At 38.6% G+C, this 14,345-nt stretch overlaps 1 protein-coding gene across 5 annotated transcripts in view; it reads right to left on the bottom strand.

The window, feature by feature from the left end:
- Positions 1 to 14,345, bottom strand: part of UBR1 (ubiquitin protein ligase E3 component n-recognin 1) — a 155,681-nt gene that overhangs the window by 43,603 nt on the left and 97,733 nt on the right. For all 5 annotated transcript variants that reach the window (XR_002523040.2, XR_002523041.2, XM_017960573.3 and 2 more), the window contains 3 exons: positions 13,613 to 13,706; positions 12,329 to 12,478; positions 7,868 to 7,965 (listed from right to left, as the gene is read on the bottom strand). Coding sequence is in view for 3 of the 5 variants with exons in the window: in XM_017960573.3 (XP_017816062.2) it covers positions 7,868 to 7,965; positions 12,329 to 12,478; positions 13,613 to 13,706 (342 nt within the window). In the remaining 2 variants the exon portion in view is untranslated. The remainder of the gene's footprint in view (positions 1 to 7,867; positions 7,966 to 12,328; positions 12,479 to 13,612; positions 13,707 to 14,345) is intronic.

The raw sequence follows: 14,345 nt of genomic DNA, 5'->3' as shown, positions 1-14,345 counted from the left end.
CTTCCTTTGCTGGCCAGGCTGATCTTGAACTCCTCAAGAGATCCTCCCACCCTGGCCTGCCAAAGTGTTGGGATTACAGGCGTGAGCCACTGTCCCCAGGCTTTCTGGCTTTTTAATATTATACATGATCATTTTAGGAAACTCAGGATATGCTAATAAGCAATGAATAATTAACAAGTTTCTCCATCCAGATAAACACAGTTAACATTTGGGTGATATTCTTCTGTTCCCCACACAAATATTACATATTTATATTTTTTAAGAGGATGACATGATATAATACTAGTCTACATCTTGCCTTTGCACTTAATAGATCATGGACATCTTTCTATATCAGTAACTCTCCCTCTATTTTGCCATTTTTAATGACTGCATAAATGTTCTCTTGATAAGGCAGCATATATTAGTGAATAAGAGTAAATGATCTGAAGCCAGGCTGCCTGGGTTTGAATCCTAGTTCTGCCACTTACTGTTACTGCAACCTTGTGTGAAAACTAAACCTCTCCATAGCTCCATTGCCTTGTCAAATTCAAATGCTATTTCCCGACATGAAACGGGTTTTCTCCGGTTGCTTTCAAGATTTTTAGTTTTTTGTTTTTTAAGAGATGAGGTCTCCGCCAGGCATGATGGCTCACACCTGTAATCCTAGCACTTTAGGAAGCCAGGGCGGGCAGATCAGTTGAGGTCAGGAGTTCAAAACCAGCCTGGCCAACATGGTGAAACCTCATCTCTACTAAAAATACAAAAAATTAGCCTGGCATGGTGGCGGGCGCCTATAATCCCAGTTACTTGAGAGGCTGAGGCAGGAGAATCGCTTGAACTCAGGAGGTGGAGTTTGCAGTGAGCCGAGATCGCATCACTGCACTCCAGCCTGGGCGACAGGGCGACACTCTGTCTCAAAAAAAAAAAAAAAAAAAAAAAAATGAGGTCTCACTATGTTTTCCTGGTTGGCTTCAATTTCCTTGGCTCAAGGGATCCTCCCACCTCAGCCTCCCAAGTAGCTGGGCCTACAGACATGCACCACTGTGCCTGGCTCTTTATTTTTTGTTTTCAGCAGTTTGCTTTATGATGTGTCTGACTGTGGTTTTCTTATCTGCTTGAGATTTACTGAACTTCTTGAATCTGCAAATTTGTCTTTCACCAAATTTGGGAAATTTTCAGCCAATTATTTCTTCAAATTTTTTTTCTGCATTATTTTTCTCTTCCTTTTGGGACTTCAATGACACAAATGTTGGATTGAAAAAAAAATTGTCCCATAGATCCCTAAGGTTATGTATTTTTATCCCCCATCTCTTTTCTGTCTGTTCTCCAGATTGAATAATTTCCACTGATCTAATTTCACATTCATGGACACTTTACCTCATCTCCAGTCTAGTATATATATTTTTGAAACAACACAGCCTTGCTGTGTTGCCTAGGCTGGACTGCAGTGGCATCATTATAGCTCACTGTAACTTCAAACTCCTGGGTTCAAGCGATCCTCTTGCCTCAGCCTCCCAAGTACCTAGGACTATAGGCACATACCGCCAAACACAGCTATTTTTGTTGTTGTTGTTATTTTATTTTTTTAGAGATGGGGTCTTATTATGTTGCTCAGGCTGATCTTGAATTCCTGGCCTCAAGCGATCCTCCTGCCTCAGCCTCCCACAGTGTTGTTATTACAGGCCTGAGCCACTGTGCTTAGCCTTTCGGTTTACTATTGAGCACATCCAGTTAATTTTTGTTTCATCCAGTATTTTTTCAATTCTATTATCTCCATAGGGTTGGTATTTTTAGTTCCTATTTTTCTGGTAACTTCTATCTTTCAACTCTTTCAAGAGTGTTCACCTTCAACTTATGTTTCAAGGTTAACTAGTTGCTTTAAAACTCTTCGATAAGTTTAACATTTAAAACATCTCAGGATTGGCATTTGGTTGTTTTTCCCTTGAGAATCGGTCAGATTTTTCTGGTTCTTTGTATGTCAAGTAATTCTGGATTATTATCTTGTATATGTAGAATATTACATTGGGAGGTTCTGGTCCTGTTAAAAACCTCTGGAAAAATATACAGTTTTAAAGTGTTTTAGACGGTAATAAACTCAGGTCCAACAAGTCCTGTCTCATTCTCTGTGGATGGTGATTCCAATGTTAGTTTTCAGAGCCTTTGCTGTGGTGTTCTGATCTGTCCAGCACATGTACTCCTCGTGGGGTTAGTCTAGGACTTGAGTGATGGTTTAAATGAAGCTTACTTCTCAAAACTTTGGTTACGCCTCTTTGAACCTATTCTGTACATGTGCAGCTTGGAGGTGAGCCCAGAACTTATGTTGACCTCAAAAATATGAGATTCCCCTTCTACAGTTCTCTCCTCTTAGGGATTTCCCACCCTAGCCCTCCCGCTTTCTAGCTCCTAAGGGCCCTTTCCCCCAGTTTCTCTGGCCAAAATAACATGTTTCTCTCAGTTTTAGTCTACTATGCTGTCAGTCAGATTTATGACTGTGGATGCCCTTGGCGTGAAGCCACAAGGCAAAGACAGAAAAATATGATGATGATTAACCTTGTACTCTTTGGAACACAGGAGCCCCTCTTCCCAGTTCCTCACCAGAGAGACTGGTTTTCTCCTGGGATTATGGGCATCTGTGTGGCCACCATGGCTGTGCAGCTCTATGCCTGAGGCTGGCCTTGGGAGAAGGCCAGAGGAAAAATTAAAAATAAACACACTCCTTTTATATTCTGGCTATGAGGGGCTTCTTTTCCTGATCCTCTGACCAGAAAGAGATGGCATTTCTCATGGATTTTTGTTATTCATGCTTATTGTACAGTTCTAGAACTCAGCTGTTCTTGGGTGAAAGTTGGGAAATAAAGGAGGAAAAAGCCTCAGGAAACTCACTAAATGTACTGATAATTCTTAAATTTTGACTTTAGTTCCCATCTGCCTGCTATTTTACTTTTCAGAGACTTGAGCTGTTGTGGTTTTTCGTATCCTGTGAAAGTATGAGGAATTAGATATTGGATTTTATGAAATGTCTTTTTTTTTTTTTTAAAGACAGAGTCTCGCTGTATCGCCCAGGCTAGAGTACACTGGCGCAATCTCGGCTTACTGCAACCTCCACCTCCCAGGTTCATGCCTCAGATTCTCCTGCCTCAACCATCTGAGTAGCTGGGATTACAGGCACGCGCCACCACGCCTGGGTAATTTTTGTATTTTTAGTAGACACGGGGTTTCACCATGTTGGCCGGACTGGTCTCGAACTCCTGGCCTCAAGAGACCTGCCTGCCTCAGCCTCCCAAAGTGCTGTGATTACAAGCGTGAGCCACCACACCTGGTTTGAAATGTCTTTTTAAAAGTTATAATGACCAGCCAGGTGTTGGTGGCAGGCGACTGTCATTTCAGCTACTCAGGATGCTGAGGTACGAGAATTGCTTAAACCTGGGAGGCGGTAGTTGCAGTGAGCCAAGATCTCACCACTGCACTCCAGTCTGGGGGGCAGAGTGAGACTCCATCTCAAAAATAAATAAATAAATAAATAAAAGGCTATAATGATCATATTAGTTTTCATCTTTAACCTATTCATTTAAGAAGTTTCCATCAAGGCACTGTTAGAATAAACTCAATCTGAGCATTGTCTCTTTTGGGCTATGAGCTGTCTTCTAAGTATGGTTTTGGCCATATTCCATGGATTTTGATCTGTGGTGTTCTCATTGTTGTTAATTGCTAAATAGTCACTAATTTCTCCATCTCTCTTTAGCTTTTTCCTTGCATTCAACAGTTATACAGAATAATATTTAAAAATTCCTAATTTGTTAGGTTTTTGAGCTCTTTTTTGTTAAGTATTATTTTATTGTATTGTAGATAGTGTAAGTGTCCTACATAATTTCCCTTTTTGAAAACTATTGAGATTCTTACATGGCCTAATTTATTAACCAATCTATTATTAATAATCCACGGACAGGCGGGCACAGTGGCTCACACCTATAATCCAAACACTTCGGGAAGCCACGGTGGGAAGATCACTTGAGGTCAGGAGTTCAAGATCAGCCTGGGCAACACAGCAAGACGCTGTCTCAAAAAAAAAAAAAAAAAATTCCATGGGCATTTGATAAAAATATATTTTCCAATAGGAACAAACTCCTGTAGAATATATTACAAAATCAAGCTTAATTTTAAAAATTCTCTGAGTCCTTATTTATTTTAGGATTACTTGACCAGCCATAGTCTTAGAAAGATCTGGTAAAATCTCCCACTATCACTATGTTTTTGTTTAATTCTACTTATGTACCAAAACAACACAGCACGAAAATAAATAGAAACTGAATTTATTATCTGTCTTTTCTCCTAACCTCCCCAGTACACTAGGCAATATAGATAAAATGTTTACACGTTCTCTGCAATCCTTCCTTTACAATCTCTTGGCTGTTTCTTTCTCGCAAACAATTAGTCATTCAATAAGCATTCAGAGCAAACTTGTCAATGCTTACTATTAATACCACCACTTCTTACCATCTCATGGTAGGACCAGTGCAACTGATTCCTGATTAATCTTCTTGAGTTATCTCCTCACTCTTCCAATCTATCTGCGGCACCACTCCCACACTAAAAAGCTACCAGAATAAATGCTAGTCACTTGCTCAAAAATTTTAATCATTTCATGATTTCTTTTTTAAAGTTCTTTATTTCAATAGTTTTTCCTTAGATTATGTTCAGTATTTTCTTCCCTTAAAAATATAGGCTTCTAAGTAAATTAGTGAATATGCTTAAAAAGATACTAATCACTCTTACACTTCTTTTTTTTTTTTTTTTTTTGAGACGGAGTCTCGCTCTGAGTCTCACTTTGTCACCCAGGCTGGAGTGCACTGGTGCGATCTCGGCTCACTGCAAGCTCCGCCTCCCGGGTTCACGCCATTCTCCTGCCTCAGCCTCCTGAGTAGCTGGGACCACAGGCGCCCGCCACAACACCTGGCTAATTTTTTGTATTTTTTAGCAGAGACGGGGTTTCACCATGTTAGCCAGGATGGTCTCGATCTCCTGACCTCATGATCCACCCACCTCGGCCTACCAAAGTACTGGGATCACAGGCGTGAGCCACTGTGCCCGGCCTAATCACTCTTCTACTTCTTTAACGGTCACAGAGGTCCTACTGCTAATAAAGTGATCTTTCTACTTAATGCCATGTTTGAGACCTCCAATTAAACATTTAGAGGCCAAAATAACAATAAAAACTGACTTAAGGCTGAATTTTTGAATCCTAAAACTCAGGATGTATAACCAACATGTCAATCTACATTTTTTTTTAATAAAAAGAAACTAAATTCACATATGTCAAGTCATTTTAAATTACTATAAAAATTAAGAAGAATCTCTTGTACTGAATTGCTTCTCGGTGCTTAAAACAAGTAGCAAAGTAGCAAGTACATGCCAAAAATCACTTCTTAACAAATATAAGGTTTTTTGTTAGAAGAGTTTCCACCTAACAGATTGTTATCTCATTAGCACCACTTGTGGAAAAGGTTTTGTTATAAAATAGAGGAGGAGGGAAACTGACGGGATGTTGCCAGACTCATTCATTGCTGACTGTTGTCTTCCATCATTCTGTGTTTCTAAATGACCAAGTTCAAATTCTTACAAACCTCCACAACTGCCCCATATTCTCCACTATTCCCCACTGTGTACTCTCAACTAAGGTAAGCCAGGCTTTTTCAATGTCTCTGAAAATGTCATGCTCATAATTCCCTAAAAACATTTCTGTTTTCTACCTGGGTTCTCCTTTATCCCTACCACACATCCAAATTTTATACAAGGTCAAATCAAATCTAATTTTCTCCATGACATCTTCCCTTACTGTTTCAGCCCCTACTGATCAATTCCTTCTTAAAAATTCTATGAGCCCTACTGTTTTATACAATAAAATCAGGCTGTTAATGCTATTTCCTCTTGTATCATTCTTAACTGCGTAACATGCACACATATGAGGTCAACAAGGCAGGGAACATAAATAGTGCTGAATGCATGATTAAACACTTAATAAATACTTGATAACTTAGGCTGGGCACACTGGCTCATGCCTGTAATCCCGGTACTTCGGGAGGCTGAGGTAGGAGGACTGCTTGAGTCCAGGAGTTTGAGACCAGCCTGGGCAACATAGCGAGACCTTGTCTCTACAAAAAATTTAAAAATTAGCGTGGGTGTGGTGGTATAAGCCTGTGGTTCCAGCTACGTGGGAGGCTGAGCCCAGGAAGTTGAAGCTGCAGTGAGCTGTACTCCAGCCTGGGTGATGAATGAGACCTGTCTAAACAAACAAACAAACAACAACAAACCCCCCCCCCACATACAAAACAAACAAAAAACCTTTGTAACTTAGACTATGGTGATGAGAAATAAAACCATCACCCCTATTTTTTCCTTTGTAGCTTTTGTATACATCCTTTATTTTCCTTAAAAGTATGTAACTGAAAGGACATAATTAAAGCATAACAGAGGGTAAAATAATCAGGGAAAATGTGGATAAATACAGAAAGGTATGAAATGTAGAAATAAGACATCAATATTTTGAGTAGAATACCTAAAAATACTCTGGAACATTTTCTAGGTATAGTTTTCATCAATTTCAGATCCAAAGAGGGGATGAGAAGATAATTTTTAAAATACTGGACTTTGTCTTCACCCTATTGATTTCACTGCCTAAACCAGGGGTCCTCAACCCCGGGGCCATGGACGAGTACCAGTCTATGGCCTGTTGGGAACCTTGGGAATGGGCTGCACAGCAGGAGGTGAGCGGCAGGTGAGCAAAGCTGCATCAGAATTTACAGCCGCTTCCCATCACTGGCATTGTCGCGTGAGCTCTGCCTCCTGTCAGATCAGCAGCCACATTAGAGTCTCATAGGTGCGCAAACTCTAACTATGAACTGCCCATGTGAGGGAACTAGGTTGCCCACTCCTTATGAGAATCTAATGACTGACATTCTGTCACTGTCTCCCATGACTCCCAGATGGGACCATCTAGTTGCAGGAAAACAAGCTTAGGGCTCCCACTGATTCTACATTATGGTGAGTTATATAATTATTTCATTATATATGACAATGTAATAATAATAGAAATAAAATGCACAATAAATGTAAGGCACTTGAATCATCCCAAAACCATCCCCCTCATCCATGGAAAAATTGTCTTCCACAAAACCAGTCCCTGCTGCCAAAAAGGTTGGGGACCATTGGCCTAAACAAAAGACAACTTTTCCTCACTGTATTTTAAAAATTCCCATTTTTATCCTTTTAAGCACGTCTCCATTAATAGCCATACCTGTCTCACAACTGTAAAGAATATGTAAATAAGATGACAGTTTTAAAATGTTTTCGTTATTACAAACATTACTAACCACATATTAATAGTATTAGTAATAGTAATGGCTAGCATGTAGCACTTACTAGGTACCATGGACTATTCTACTTTACATATAATAACTCTACTAATCTTTCAACCAATAAAATAGGTACTATTATAATATTATTATCCCCAATTTGCAAATAAGAAGTTGAGGCACACAGAGCTTAAGTAACTTAACTTGCCCAAGATCACATAGACAGTAAGTGGATCTTAGTGATTTAGATGAATCTTGGATCGAAGATTTAAATCTAAGCAGTCTGACAGCTTGGAATAATCAGATAGATGGACTTGATAGTTTAATCACTGTCTGTATTGTCTCCTAGTATGAAAAACGATTAAATTTAATAAAGCAATTTAAGCCAAACTTACTCTTAGCTTCAAAAACTTCTATTTCCTGATATTCAAGAAATTTGTACTTGCAAACCATATTTTAGCACATTAATTATTTTAAAAAAATAAAGATTCTGACACCATCTTCACATAGTTAATATAAAATAAATGTAAGCAAACCTTTAGCATGTCTTATATTATAACCTGATATTCTGGCCAGAACAGTCTGTATCCATTGTGCCAGGGTCAAAAGTTGAGCAAGAGCATCTGCATTCTCACTGAAAAATGATATTTAAAAATTATTACAACCATGGGTACAAAGTCAAATGGAAAAGCTGAATTTGTATTATTTCCTTGGATAAATTTTCGTATAAAAAAGTTAAGTTCCTCTAGATTCATTTCCTAGGTCACAGAAACATGTCTAAAAATGTAGCTTTTTGGAAGGGGAAGAAAATTTTAAACTTACAAGAAATAAGTCACCACCCACATGCCAATCACCCACAGGTAGTAAATGTCAGTAAATGGAATCACCATTCTAGTTGCTCCAGTCAAAAACTAGCTGTTGTCATTGATTTCTCTGATTCCCTCACACCCCACATTCTGATCTGTTAATTAACCTTGCAGGTTTTATCTTTTAAATATATCCCAAGTTGATCACTCCTACTTACCTCTTACTACTACCCCCTAATCCAAGTCACATCAGCCCTCACTTGGATTACTTAAATAGACTCCTAAGTGTTCTTCCTGCTTCTACTCTTGTGTTTCATTGTAAGTATAAATTCTTCATACAGCAGCTAGAAGAATTTTCTAAAATTGTAAATAGGATTACACAACTTCTAATCTTTGCTCATAATCCTTTTTATGATCTGGTCTTTACTTGCTCCATTCCATGCTGCCTTCTTGCTGTGCCTCAAACATGATGATGGGGTTCCAAACTTGAGCCTTTGCTTTTTTTTTTTTTTTTTTTTTTTGAGATAGAGTCTCGCTCTGTTGCCAGGTTGGAGTACAGTGGCACGATCTTGGCTCACTGCAACCTCCGCCTCCTGGGTTCAAGCGATTCTCCCGCCTCAGACTCCTGAGTTGCTGGGATTACAGGCGCCTGCCACCACGCCCAGCTAATTTTTGTATTTTTAGTAGAGACTGGGTTTCGCCACGTTGACCAGGCTGGTCTCGATCTCTTGACTTCATGATCCGCCCGCCTTGGCCTCCCAAAGTGCTGGGATTATAGGTATGAGCCACCACCCAGCCAAGCCTTTGCCCTTGATACAGCCTGTGCTTAGAATTTTCTTCTCCCAGAGAAAAGCAGTGATTATTCCTCACTTTATTCAGGTCTCTGTTCAAATGTCACCATCTCAGAGAAGAGCTCCCTGATAACTCTGTCTATAAATGGCCTCATGCCCCAGTCTGTCTTCAGCCCTTTAACCTACTGCTTTAGCTTTCTCATAGTATTTCCCACTACTCAACATTTTGCCTTATTTTTTTATTGCCAGTCTCTCCTTCCTAAAATGGACATAAGGAAAGGGACTTGAGACAGACTGTTATTAAGAACAAAGAAGGGCTGGGCGCAGTGGCGGCTCAGGCCTGTAGTCCAGCACTTTGAGAGGCTGAGGTGAGTGGGTCACTTGAGCCCAGGAGTTAGAGACCAGCCTGGGAAATGTAGTGAAACTCTGTCTCTACAAAAAATACAAAAATTAGTGGGGTATGGGTGGCACATGCCTGTGGTCCCAGCTACTTGGGAGGCTGAGGTGGAAGGATCATCTGAGCCCAAGAAGGTTGAGGCTGCAATGAGCTGAGTGAGATCACACCACCGTACTCCAGCACACAGTGAGATCCTATCTTAAAAAAAACCCCAAAAAACCAAGAAGGACCAGAAACAGTGTTATTAAAAAGACTATAAAATAGGAATCTTTTTATTGAAATAATAGTCTTGAGCAAAGGTAAAATATATAATGAACTGTGCCAAAATTTACGTATCTGGGCACAAATTTGACCTAAGAAATTTTTTTTGTTCTCAAAAAATGGAAATATACTATGACTGATTATAACCAATTTTCTTTACAGACACCAGTTCATTAGTTTTAAATTTTTTGGTAAGTTTATATTATAAATTTTTAATCAAAATCTTAGTTTTGACAGTTTTTATATGCTTTTATCTTTACTATCTTAGATTATATTCATGCTGATTTTCTAAAATCCAAAAAAGGCAAATATAATCAATTATATAGGTAAATTGAAGTATCTAATAAAACTGCTATGTATAATCATGTATTTCAGATCCTGAGTAACAAAATTGTTACTATAAATTAAAAGTGTGCCAGAGTTCTAAGAGAACTGGTTGTAAGGATCAGTTTTCTGAATTTAGAAAGAACTGCTCTGAAGCATCTGATCCTTAAAGACATCAAAGAAAGAAGTAGCTAAATACTCTGTTAGAGAACAATTTACATAGTTTAATAATCCTATTTGGGGGAGCCACTGTGCAAAAAAGGCTTGTGCAAGAAGTTGGAAAGTCACTTTATTATGATTTCCTTTATCTTTGTCTTCTGCTGTACAGTTAGGTAAGGCTTTGGAGTCAGGAGTCAGGCCTGGGTTTGAATCTTAGATCTGTCTTAGGACAAATAAAAACTATCCATAGTTTCCAATTCCTTTAAATGGAAATAATAGTACCTACTTCACTAGACTACTGTGAGAATTAAATAAGATAATAAGATAATGCAGCATTTGCTTTGCAGAATGCCTAAAATGTATTAATTACTCAAATCAAGGATAATTCTTTCTCATGTTACCAAATACGTTGAAGAAGACAATTTGAATTTAGGTTTATCAATGACATGGAATAGTAGAGATCAGAACAACTCTTTATTTATTTATTTATTTATTTATTTTTATTTATTTATTTTTGACGAGAGTGTCGCTCTGTCGCCCAGGCTGGAGTGCAAAGGCATGGTATCAGCTCACTGCAACCTCCGCCTCCCGGGTTCAAGCAATTCTCATGTCTCAGCCTCCCGAGTAGCTGGGATTACACGCATGCGCCACCACGCCAGGTTAATTTTTGTATTTTTAGTAGAGACGGAGTTTTGCCATATTGGCCAGGCTGGTCTCAAACTCCTGATCTCAGGTGATCTGCCTGCCTCAGCCTCTCAAAGTGCTGGGATTACAGGTGTGAGGCACTGTGCCCAGCCAAGGTTAGAGCAATTCTTTTTTTTTTTTGAGACGGAGTCTCGCATTGTCACCCAGGCTGTAATGCAATGGCTAGATCTCGGCTCACTATAACCGCAGCCTCCCAGGTTCAAGCGATTCTCCTTGGCTCAGCCTCCCAAGTAGCTGGGATTATAGGCACCCACTACCACACCCAACTAATTTTTTTGTATTTTAGTAGAGACGGGTTTTACTATGTTGGCCAGGCTGGGCTCAAACTCCTGACCTCGTGATTTGCCCACCTCGGCCTCCCAAAGTGCTGGGATTACAGGTGTAAGCCACCACGTCCTGCCGGAACAACTCTTTATATTGACCCTTCTCGCCAAACCTATCACCTTTGAACTTTTATGGGGACATAAAGGTATTTTTATCAACAAAACAATTTTCTGTAGCAGAATTTAGGTTTCTCATTATAAATTCATTGCATTTTAAAGCAACTGAAATAATATAAATATTATAGTACTGTCATCCTCATGTAGAACAGTGAGAATATAGAAATATATAATTAAATTTCCAAGTTGTCATACAAAAACTAATAATTTGCTGTTAAATTCCATTTACAGATCAGAATATAAAAATTTAAAAACTCAGAATATAAAATATATAAAATATGTCAGAATATACAAATTTAAAAGAGATATCTATAAAATGATATATATATATTATATATATAAAATGAATCTAGTGTTTTTGCTTAATTTTTTTAGTTAACATTTGTCCACATCTCTAGAGCTATAGCATTTGGATCTTCAGAAAAATGAAATTAAAAATAATACAAAGATCATTCGAGCTATCAGACTCCAACTGGCAACTCTAATAATGGCAAAGGGCCATATGAAAGGAATGAATTTTTTTTGCATCTTTTCTCCTTTTGTGAGTGCTAAGGCAGAGTTCAGAGTTCTATTGCTTTAATGGCTGCTGGAAAGTATAACCACAATATATAGATTCGAGTAAATAAACATTATAGTTCTCTGAGAGTCCAAAAAAATTAGGCTGTTGATCACATTTTAAAAGTATAACACAAGATATAAAATGAAAAAGTATTAATTCCTTTGAAGAATAAAAAAGTTATCTAACAAAAACAGGCACAAATTAAAGAACTAAAGACAACTTTCTATTTGTTTTTGAGACAGGGTCTTGCTCTGTCACTCAGGCTGGAGTGCAGTGGCGTAATCTCGGCTCACTGGAGCTTCAATCTCCTGGGCTCTAGTGATTCTGCCACCTCAGCCAGCTCAAGTAACTGGGTCTACAGGCATGTGCCACCACGCCTGGCTAACTTATTATTATTATTATTTTTTGTAGAGATGTGGTTTTACCGTGTTACCCAGGCTGGTCTCGAACCCCAGAGCTCTGGCAATCCACCCACCTCGGTCTCCCAAAGTGCAAGGATCACAGGCCACTGCACCTGGCCAACTTTTAAAAAATTAACCAAAACATAAAATATACCTGTTTATCTTTTGAGGTTGCAAAGGAATAATGGGGATCACAGTATTGCACAGAGATTTGCAAAGAGGGCAAAGATATTCTCCACTTTCCAAGTCAAAAAGGTCAACATGAATGCGCTGCTGAGAGCTCAGCTGTACAGCTTCAAAATATCTGCAAAATTACAAAGACACAGGCCCATTTAGAACTACACATGCATCTCTATATGTGTATCTCTACTTGCTCTAATCCAAGTTTTAAAAATCTAGAATTTTTGCCTCAATAAACATCTTTAGAACATACATGCAAAAACACACAAGTTGTAATCATAGAAGAAACAGGTTGCCTATTATTTTGGGAATAAATTGGAAAATATATCAGAGCAGATATAAATTTAAAATAAGTTTATTGAATCATAACTCATCTCTTGCCTCAAAAGCATGGTGATACAGCATGGACACTACTTTCCTCAGTTTCTAATGATGAACTGAAGTAGTGAGGGCTATCTTGGAAAAATTATATATTGTAATCTAATGCCAAATGGGTAAACTCTACACAAAAGATTTCTCAGGAATTACATTTTTGAATTTTTGTAGTTTCCAGAGATAGAATGAGAACTTCTTGTCCTATTCATCCTATTCTATTTCAAAGGTACTTTTCACAGCAGTATGTTTTGAGGGAGATTAGATTTTTATAAAGATTACTTATTTATTATTTATTTGTTGTGCTTATTAATTTTTTTGAGACTATGTTTCGCTCTTGTCTCCCAGGCTGGAGTGCAATGGCGCAATCTCGGCTCACTGGAACCTCCACCTCCCGGATTCAAGCGATTCTCTCCTGCCTCAGCCTCTTGACTAGCTGGGATTACAGACATGTGCCACCACACTCAGCTAATTTCTGTATTTTTAGTAGAGACAGGGTTTTACCACGTTGGCCAGGCTGGTCTCAAACTCCTGACCTCAGGTGATCCTCCCACCTCGGCCTCCCAAAGTGCTAAGATTACAGGTGTGAGCCACCACGCCCAGCCAATCATTACTTTTTTTACATGAATACTGATGAAGAGCAACTGATTAGTTTATGGAGAGCAAGCACAAAGGAACAGTGAAAATCTAAAGTTGGTAACTTTACACACCACTTTCCAACTTTGATAATAATAATTCATGCAAACAGAATTAGTAATTAAAACTGTTTCAGTCATTCAAATAAGAAGAAAGGAAAGAAGACATGAGAAAACATGCCTTTTTGTGGCCTTGAGTGAACTTCAATGTTCCTAGTCTCTTTCAAGAACATGTCAGAAGGACAACTTACTTCTGCCAGCACACTGCATGCATTACATGACCACAGCTTCCTGTGTAAGTTCCATATGCCAAGTCTGGATCCATGAAAAGTGGGTCTAGGGTTTCTGGCACAAGGCATAAAAAGGAGGGAAAAAGAGAGACAGGTTATCAGGTCTAAAGTCTAATCACAAACTGTCTTAGGAATGTCCAAGCAAAGTGTCACAATATCATAATAGGAGGATATATAGTAACAAAAAAAGTAATAGTAACAAAAGAGAAAAGCATAAAGCTAACCTGTCAGATATGATTCTAAACTTAGTATGGATTAATAACTCTATCTTTGATTTACTTTTTAACCTTGAATATTGGGTTTAATCTGCATTATCTTGGTTATTTAAGTGATTTTCTATGTTTCCAATATAATTTACTTTTTAAATTTTAATAGTAATTTGATAAATAATAATTTTAAGGGATACTTAGGGGAATTACAACCTCATTAAAAAAAGCACAGATGGCAGGACGCAGTGGCTCACACCTGTAATCCCAGCTCTCAGGGAGGCAGAGGCGGGAGGATAGCTTGAGCCCAGGAGTTCGAGACCTGCCTGGGTAATATAGCGAGACCCCGTTCTCCACAAAAAGGAGAAAAAAAAAAAAAAAAAAAGCACAGATGGAGGATTTCAAATTCTGGTTTCATCACTTATAACTCATGGCCATGGGTAAGTTACTTGACCTCTCTGTGCCTCAGGTCCTTCATCTATAAAATG

Source organism: Papio anubis, chromosome 7 (genome assembly GCF_008728515.1).
Source record: "Papio anubis isolate 15944 chromosome 7, Panubis1.0, whole genome shotgun sequence".
Classification (NCBI taxonomy): Eukaryota; Metazoa; Chordata; class Mammalia; order Primates; family Cercopithecidae; genus Papio; species Papio anubis.
This window is presented reverse-complemented; position numbering and strand designations above follow the sequence as displayed.